The sequence below is a fragment of the Sphaeramia orbicularis genome, unplaced genomic scaffold (genome assembly GCF_902148855.1).
Source record: "Sphaeramia orbicularis unplaced genomic scaffold, fSphaOr1.1, whole genome shotgun sequence".
NCBI lineage: Eukaryota > Metazoa > Chordata > Actinopteri > Kurtiformes > Apogonidae > Sphaeramia > Sphaeramia orbicularis.
The window spans coordinates 1-10000 of record NW_021941679.1 but is presented as its reverse complement, the minus strand read 5'-3'; the positions used below and the strand labels follow the sequence as shown (position 1 = coordinate 10000).

General features: G+C 44.7%; 1 protein-coding gene across 3 annotated transcripts in view; it reads left to right on the top strand.

Moving 5' to 3' along the window:
- dnpep (aspartyl aminopeptidase) overlaps positions 1 to 6404 on the top strand; it is a 29717-nt gene extending 23313 nt beyond the window's left edge. For all 3 annotated transcript variants that reach the window (XM_030130669.1, XM_030130668.1, XM_030130667.1), the window contains exons 14-15: positions 272 to 439; positions 6350 to 6404. In XM_030130669.1, coding sequence (XP_029986529.1) covers positions 272 to 439; positions 6350 to 6400 — 219 coding nt within the window. In that variant the 3' untranslated portion in view covers positions 6401 to 6404. The remainder of the gene's footprint in view (positions 1 to 271; positions 440 to 6349) is intronic.
- Positions 6405 to 10000: the final 3596 nt, after the last annotated feature.

Here is a 10000-nt window from a genome sequence, read left to right as displayed (position 1 = left end):
TTATTTTCATCACTTAATGTTATTTTTTTGCACTAAAACAAAGACAAAAATTTGAAGTTGGAAATAATCTTAAAAAAAAGAAACAAAAAATTGCCTTTTGAACTGTATCATGATATATCGTATCGAGATCCTAGTATTGTGGTTTGTATCGTATCGCCAGATTCTTGCCCATACACAGCCCTACTCTGTAAATATAGAATGAAAAGCCGTTCTTCTGCTGTGGCTGTGCGTGGTGTCCACACTACTGTTGACCTTTGACCCCTCCCTGCAGGACGTGATGGTGCGTAACGACAGCCCGTGCGGAACCACCATCGGGCCCATCCTGGCGGCCCGCCTGGGCGTCCCCGTGGTGGACGTGGGAGCGCCGCAGCTGTCCATGCACTCCATCAGAGAGATGTGCTGCACCTCCAGCGTCCTGCAGAGCACCACCCTGTTCAAGGTGAGCAGGTCCACCAAACAAACGCACCTTAGGCTCAGCTGTTAGCCCCGCACATATGACATTAAAACAAACGCACCTACGGCTCAGCTGTTAGCCGCGCACATATGACATTAAAACAAACGCACCTACGGCTCAGCTGGTAGCCCCGCACACATGACATTAAAACAAACGCACCTACGGCTCAGCTGGTAGCCCCGCACACATGACATTAAAACAAACGCACCTACGGCTCAGCTGTTAGCCCCGCACACATGACATTAAAACAAACGCACCTACGGCTCAGCTGTTAGCCCCGCACCTATGACATTAAAACAAACGCACCTACGGCTCAGCTGTTAGCCCCGCACATATAACATTTAAAACAAACGCACCTACGGCTCAGCTGGTAGCCCCGCACACGACATTAAAACAAACGCACCTACGGCTCAGCTGTTAGCCCCGCACATATAACTTTTAAAACAAACGCACCTACAGCTCAGCTGTTAGCCCCGCACATATGACATTAAAACAAACGCACCTACGGCTCAGCTGGTAGCCGCACACATGACATTTAAAACAAACGCACCTACGGCTCAGCTGGTAGCCCCGCACACATGACATTAAAACAAACGCACCTACGGCTCAGCTGGTAGCCGCACACATGACATTTAAAACAAACGCACCTACGGCCCAGCTGTTAGCCCCGCACACATGACATTAAAACAAACGCATCTACGGCTCAGCTGGTAGCCGCACACATGACATTTAAAACAAACGCACCTACGGCTCAGCTGGTAGCCCCGCACACATGACATTTAAAACAAACGCACCTACGGCTCAGCTGTTAGCCCCGCACACATGACATTAAAACAAACGCACCTACGGCTCAGGTGTTAGCCCCGCACACATGACTTTAAAACGAACGCACCTACGGCTCAGCTGGTAGCCCCGCACACATGACATTTAAAACAAACGCACCTACGGCTCAGGTGTTAGCCCCGCACACATGACATTAAAACAAACGCACCTACGGCTCAGCTGTTAGCCCCGCACATATGACATTAAAACAAACGCACCTACGGCTCAGCTGTTAGCCCCGCACACATGACATTAAAACAAACGCACCTACGGCTCAGCTGGTAGCCCCGCACACATGTCATTAAAACAAACGCACCTACGGCTCAGCTGGTAGCCCCGCACACATGACATTAAAACAAACGCACCTACGGCTCAGCTGGTAGCCGCACACATGACATTTAAAACAAACGCACCTACGGCTCAGCTGGTAGCCCCGCACACATGACATTTAAAACAAACGCACCTACGGCCCAGCTGTTAGCCCCGCACACATGACATTAAAACAAACGCATCTACGGCTCAGCTGGTAGCCGCACACATGACATTTAAAACAAACGCACCTACGGCTCAGCTGGTAGCCCCGCACACATGACATTTAAAACAAACGCACCTACGGCTCAGCTGGTAGCCCCGCACACATGACATTTAAAACAAACGCACCTACGGCTCAGCTGTTAGCCCCGCACACATGACATTAAAACAAACGCACCTACGGCTCAGGTGTTAGCCCCGCACACATGACTTTAAAACGAACGCACCTACGGCTCAGCTGGTAGCCCCGCACACATGACATTTAAAACAAACGCACCTACGGCTCAGGTGTTAGCCCCGCACACATGACATTAAAACAAACGCACCTACGGCTCAGCTGTTAGCCCCGCACATATAACTTTTAAAACAAACGCACCTACGGCTCAGCTGTTAGCCCCGCACATATGACATTAAAACAAACGCACCTACGGCTCAGCTGGTAGCGCCGCACACATGACATTAAAACAAACGCACCTACGGCTCAGCTGGTAGCCCCGCACACATGTCATTAAAACAAACGCACCTACGGCTCAGCTGGTAGCCCCGCACACATGACATTAAAACAAACGCACCTACGGCTCAGCTGGTAGCCGCACACATGACATTTAAAACAAACGCACCTACGGCTCAGCTGGTAGCCCCGCACACATGACATTTAAAACAAATGCACCTACGGCCCAGCTGTTAGCCCCGCACACATGACATTAAAACAAACGCATCTACGGCTCAGCTGGTAGCCGCACACATGACATTTAAAACAAACGCACCTACGGCTCAGCTGGTAGCCCCGCACACATGACATTTAAAACAAACGCACCTACGGCTCAGCTGTTAGCCCCGCACACATGACATTAAAACAAACGCACCTACGGCTCAGGTGTTAGCCCCGCACACATGACTTTAAAACGAACGCACCTACGGCTCAGCTGGTAGCCCCGCACACATGACATTTAAAACAAACGCACCTACGGCTCAGGTGTTAGCCCCGCACACATGACATTAAAACAAACGCACCTACGGCTCAGCTGTTAGCCCCGCACACATGACATTAAAACAAACGCACCTACGGCTCAGGTGTTAGCCCCGCACACATGACATTAAAACAAACGCACCTACGGCTCAGGTGTTAGCCCCGCACACATGACTTTAAAACAAACGCACCTACGGCTCAGCTGGTAGCCCCGCACACATGACATTAAAACAAACGCACCTACGGCTCAGCTGGTAGCCCCGCACACATGACATTAAAACAAACGCACCTACGGCTCAGCTGTTAGCCCCGCACACATGACGTTAAAACAAAGGCACCTACGGTTCACCTGTTAGCCCCGCACCTATGACATTAAAACAAACACACCTACGGCTCAGCTGTTAGCCCCGCACACATGACATTAAAACAAAGGCACCTACGGCTCAGCTGTTAGCCCCGCACACATGACATTAAAACAAAGGCACCTACGGCTCAGCTGGTAGCCCCGCACACATGACATTAAAACAAACGCACCTACGGCTCAGCTGTTAGCCCCGCACCTATGACATTAAAACAAACACACCTACGGCTCAGCTGGTAGCCCCGCACACATGACATTAAAACAAACGCACCTACGGCTCAGCTGGTAGCCCCGCACACATGACATTTAAAACAAACGCACCTACGGCTCAGCTGTTAGCCCCGCACACATGACATTAAAACAAACGCACCTACGGCTCAGCTGTTAGCCCCGCACCTATGACATTAAAACAAACGCACCTACGGCTCAGCTGTTAGCCCCGCACATATAACATTTAAAACAAACGCACCTACGGCTCAGCTGGTAGCCCCGCACACGACATTAAAACAAACGCACCTACGGCTCAGCTGTTAGCCCCGCACATATAACTTTTAAAACAAACGCACCTACGGCTCAGCTGTTAGCCCCGCACATATGACATTAAAACAAACGCACCTACGGCTCAGCTGGTAGCCCCGCACACATGACATTAAAACAAACGCACCTACGGCTCAGCTGGTAGCCCCGCACACATGTCATTAAAACAAAGGCACCTACGGCTCAGCTGGTAGCCCCGCACACATGACATTAAAACAAACGCACCTACGGCTCAGCTGGTAGCCGCACACATGACATTTAAAACAAACGCACCTACGGCTCAGCTGTTAGCCCCGCACACATGACATTAAAACAAACGCACCTACGGCTCAGCTGGTAGCCCCGCACACATGACATTAAAACAAACGCACCTACGGCTCAGCTGGTAGCCGCACATATGACGTTAAAACAAACGCACCTACGGCTCAGCTGGTAGCCGCACACATGACGTTAAAACAAACACACCTACGGCTCAGCTGTTAGCCCCGCACACATGACATTAAAACAAAGGCACCTACGGCTCAGCTGGTAGCCCCGCACACATGACATTAAAACAAACACACCTACGGCTCAGCTGTTAGCCCCGCACACATGACATTAAAACAAACGCACCTACGGCTCAGCTGGTAGCCCCGCACACATGACATTAAAACAAACGCACCTACGGCTCAGCTGTTAGCCCCGCACACATGACATTAAAACAAACGCACCTACGGCTCAGCTGTTAGCCCCGCACACATGACATTAAAACAAACGCACCTACGGCTCAGCTTTTAGCCCCGCACATATAACATTTAAAACAAACGCACCTACGGCTCAGCTGTTAGCCCCGCACACATGACATTAAAACAAACGCACCTACGGCTCAGCTGTTAGCCCCGCACACATGACATTAAAACAAAACAACAGAAACGTCATGGTAGACACCTTACGCTGTTGGATGGTGACAATGAAATTTACCTTTACTTCTAATGGTCCATGTTTAGATGGAAGAAAAGAACAGCAAAACAACAAAAATGGAGGCAATAATGACGGAAATTAACCAAATAAACAGCAAAAAAGACAAAAATGAAGCAAATAATGAAGGAAATTTACCAAATACCAAATTAACCAAACCCTGGGTGACACGGTGGTGCAGTGGTTAGCACTGGTGCCTCACAGACAGAAGGTCCTGGGTTCCATTCCAACACCAGTCGAGGGGGGGTGGGTCCTTTCTGTGGAGTTTACCTGTTCTCCTCGTGTCTGCGTGGGTTCTCTCTGGTACTCTGGCTCCTCCCACAATCCAAACACATGCACTGATAGGTTAACTGGTTAATCTAAATTGCCCATGTGTGTGAATGTGACAGTGATTGTTCGTCTCTATATGTTCAGCCCTGAGATGAACTGGAGACTTGTCCAGGGTGAACCCCACCTTCGCCCCTATGTAGATGGGATAGGCTCCAAGAGACCCCCGAGACCCTAGTGAGGAGAAAACAGGTTCAGAAAATGAATGAATGAATGAATGAACCAAATAACCGGTTTGGAGGTTCACTTGTTCGTACATTCAGTTTGTAGGTTCATTTGTTCGTATGTTCACAGTTCGTAGGTTCATTTGTTCATATGTTCACAGTTCGTAGGTTCGCTTGTTCGTACGTTCACAGTTCGTAGGTTCGTTTGTTCGTATGTTCACAGTTCGTAGGTTCATTTGTTCGTACGTTCACAGTTCGTAGGTTACGTTCACAGTTCGTAGGTTCGTTTGTTCGTACGTTCACAGTTCGTAGGTTCATTTGTTCGTACGTTCACAGTTCGTAGGTTTGTTTGTTCGTACGTTCACAGTTCGTAGGTTACGTTCACAGTTCGTAGGTTCATTTGTTCATATGTTAACAGTTCGTAGGTTCATTTGTTCGTACGTTCACAGTTCGTAGGTTCGTTTGTTCGTACGTTCACAGTTCGTAGGTTACGTTCACAGTTCGTAGGTTTATTTGTTCATATGTTCACAGTTCGTAGGTTCATTTGTTTGTACGTTCACAGTTCGTAGGTTCATTTGTTTGTATGTTCACAGTTCGTAGGTTCATTTGTTCGTATGTTCACAGTTCGTAGGTTTGCTTGTTCGTACGTTCACAGTTCGTAGGTTCGTTTGTTCGTAGGTTCGTTTGTTCATATGTTCACAGTTCGTAGGTTACGTTCACAGTTCTTAGGTTCATTTGTTCGTACGTTCACAGTTCGTAGGTTACGTTCACAGTTCGTAGGTTTGTTTGTTCGTACGTTCACAGTTCGTAGGTTCATTTGTTCGTACGTTCACAGTTCGTAGGTTTGTTTGTTCGTACGTTCACAGTTCGTAGGTTACGTTCACAGTTCGTAGGTTCATTTGTTCATCTGTTAACAGTTCATAGGTTCATTTGTTCGTATGTTCACAGTTTGTAGGTTCGTTTGTTCGTACGTTCACAGTTCGTAGGTTACATTCACAGTTCGTAGGTTCATTTGTTCGTACGTTCACAGTTCGTAGGTTACGTTCACAGTTCGTAGGTTCGTTTGTTCGTACGTTCACAGTTCGTAGGTTCATTTGTTCGTACGTTCACAGTTCGTAGGTTCGTTCGTATATTTGTTTGTCCAGTCGGTGGGCGGTCCGTTTCCTTCCTCCCTCTTCTGTGTTTTCATTGGTTCTTGTCTTTTGAATTCCACTTCCTGTCTGCAGGGTTTCTTCCAGTTGTTTCCTGCCATCAGGAGCGCGCTGGTCGTCGACTAAACACGAAAAAGGACGACGACGGAAAAACTGCGTGTCATTTTCAACGCCCCGGAGCGTTTGGGTCTGGAGCTGCACATGCAAAAGTCTGTCTGGGATTAAAACGACTCCACCTTTGAATCCCATTCATTGTTAAAGGAGAAGCTGTGGATCTGGAACTGTTTCCAATAAAATCTGGAAGTGTGTGTTTGGTTCGGGGCTCTGACCTTGGTGTGTATCTGCTTAACTCAGACAGACCCAAACAGACAAATGACAGCAGATAAAAGGAAGAAAAATGAATAAAACCCACAAAATAATCAATAATGGAGAACAAAGAAGGAAGAAAATGTAATATATATATATATATATATATATATATATATATATATATATATATATATATATATATATATATATATATATATATATATATATATATATATGTATGTATGTATGTATGTGTATGTATGTATGTATGTAGGGTAGGGAAGCAAAATGTACACTATTTTGAGGCAGGGATTGAAAGACAGTGTATGACCATTTAGTTTATTGAAAGTCATGAGAATTTATTTGCCACAAGAAAATGTCCATAATAGAAAATGTTTTTATTCTATGTGTCCTCCTTCTTTCTCAATAACTGCCTTCACACGCTTCCTGAAACTTGTGCAAGTGTTCCTCAAATATTGGGGTGACAACTTCTCCCATTCTTCTTTAATAGTATCTTCCAGACTTTCTGGTAATAGTTTTGCTCATAGTCATTCTCTTCTTTCCATTATAAACAGTCTTTATGGACACTCCAACTATTTCTGAAATCTCCTTTGGTGTGACGAGTGCATTCAGCAAATCACACACTCTTTGACGTTTGCTTTCCTGATTACTCATATGGGCAAAAGTTTGTGAAAAGGTATGGATAATAGTGTTAGGTATGATTATGACATCAGTATATGTTTGGGTTCAAAACAACTGACGTAGTGTCTGCTGAGAAAAAACAACTAAATGTTCAGTGTACATTTGGCTTCCCCACCCTGTGTGTGTGTGTGTGTATGTATATATATATATATATATATATATATATATATATATAATATACACACACACTCACCTTCTCATTTAAATGGCATTAGGTGGACCACAGATGGCCAACAAGTGCTCAGCATCACTGGGAACTCCTTCAAGACTTTTGGAAAACATCTCAGGTGACGACCTCATGAAGTTCATCAAGAGAATACCAAGAATGTGCAAAGCAGTAATAAAAGCAAAATGTGGCTATTTTGAAGAATCTAAAATATAAAACATGCTTTAAGTTACGTCACACTTTTAACTACGTAATTCCATATGTGTTCATTCATAGTTTTGATGCCTTCAGTGAGAATGTAGAATATAAATAGTCATGAAAATAAAGAAAAACCAGGTGAGTCCAAACTTTTGACTGGTAGTGTGTGTGTGTGTGTATATATATATATATATATATATATATATATATATATATATCTCCATCCATTATCCACCCCTTATCTGGGGCTGGGTTGTGGGGGCAACAGTCTAAGCAGGGATGCCCAGACCTCCTTCTCCTCAGACTCCTCCTCCAGCTCTTCTGGGGGGACCCCGAGGCGTTCCCAGACCAGCCCACAGACACAGTCTCTCCAACGTGTCCTGGGTCTTCCATGAGGTCTCCTCCCGGTGGGACATGCCTGGAACACCTCCCCAGGGAGGCGTCCAGGAGGAATCCGAAACAGATGCCTGAGCCACCTCAGCTGGAGGCTCGGGCATCATTTTATATATATATATATATATATATATATGTATTAGATAGATAGGTATGTATGTATGTATATGTATATGTATATATATATATATATATATATATATATATATGTATGAAGGATTTATACAGAAAGCTGTGAAATCCAGAGGCTAATAATAGAATGAACGATGCTAAATGTCTTTCGAACAGGTTAAATGCAGATCCAGATTCACATGTGAAGGGACTCAGAAGTTTGTGTGTGTGTTTATGGTTCAAATACAAACAACAGGATTCAGGGTTTTCCTGTCGATCTGACTGATGCACATGTTTACAGTGGAGTTCTTGCCTCTGCCAGGAGGTGTTGTGATCACTGTGTGTTTGTTAGCTAGATAACTCAAAAAGTTATGGATGGATTTTCATGAAATTTTCAGGGAATGTTGATACTGGCACAAGGAAGAAATGATTACATTTTGGTGGTCATCGGGGGGGGGGGGGGTGGCAGATCTGTCTTGGTGGAGGTCTGCAGTCTCAGTGCTTTTCTTGTTCTGTAAATCTCTACTGGTCATATGTGCAGGCTGTTTGTGTTTTTGATGGAATCCGTGAAGGTTTTGACTTTAGCTCTGCCCACACAAACTGTCCTCCTTCATCTGATCAGTTTAAAGGTTCCAACATTTAAAGAAGAAGAAGAAGAACCTGAACCAGCTGATGTTCTGCCGCAGTAGAAGAACCTGAACCAGCTGATGTTCTGCCGCAGTAGAAGAACCTGAACCAGCTGATGTTCTGCAGGACATGGAAAGGCTCCAGTCCAACACATTCATGTAAGTGTGGGAGGTTCTGATGGATCTGCTGTACTGGTTCTGATCTGATCCACTTTAAGTCACATGGGTCTGGATGTGGAACCAGTGGCATTTGGACCCTTAGAGGGGCCAGGTTGGACCCTTACAGTCAGACCTGATCCTCTTCAGTTTAGGACAGTTTAGGACAGACTCAGGTCCAGTAGTCCAGTTTAGGACAGACTCAGGTCCAGTAGTCCAGTTTAGGACAGACTCAGGTCCAGTAGTCCAGTTTAGGACAGACTCAGGTCCAGTAGTCCAGTTTAGGACAGACTCAGGTCCAGTAGTCCAGTTTAGGACAGACTCAGGTCCAGTAGTCCAGTTTAGGACAGACTCAGGTCCAGTAGTCCAGTTTAGGACAGACTCAGGTCCAGTAGTCCACCTCTGTTTACACTCAGACCTGAACAATAAAACCAGACGACAGGAAATGACATCATAAATGAATAGAAGTGCCCTCACTGAGCTGGGACTGGGTCTGAAGTATGTTCTGATCCAAGACAGATCAGTGTAGTAATACTAGAGTAAAGTAATACTGGAGTATAGAAATACTAGAGTATAATAAAACTAGAGTATAGTAATACTGAAGTATAGTAATACTAGAGTATAGTAACGTCAAAATATAGTAATACTAAAGTAAATGTGGATTATAGTAATATCAGAGTATAGTAATACTAGAGTATAGTAATATCAGAAGTACTATAGTAAAGTTTGTTTTTGTTTAGTTATTTATTACTTTTGTATCATTTATATTAAAGTTATGATTTATTAGGTCATGTTCACTGATGATGAAAGACATGAATACAACACCTTTAGTACTGTGTATTAGTACTGTACTGTAATCTGTACTGGAGTATTTTCATACTGTGTATTAGTACTGTACTGTAATCTGTACTGGAGTATTTTCATACTGTGTATTAGTACTGTTCTGTAATCTGTACTGGAGTATTTTCATACTGTGTATTAATACTTTTACTTGAAGTGGTGTATTTTTTGCACTGTGTAATAGTACTTTTACTCAAAGTAGAGTGTATTTTTTTTTTACTTTTG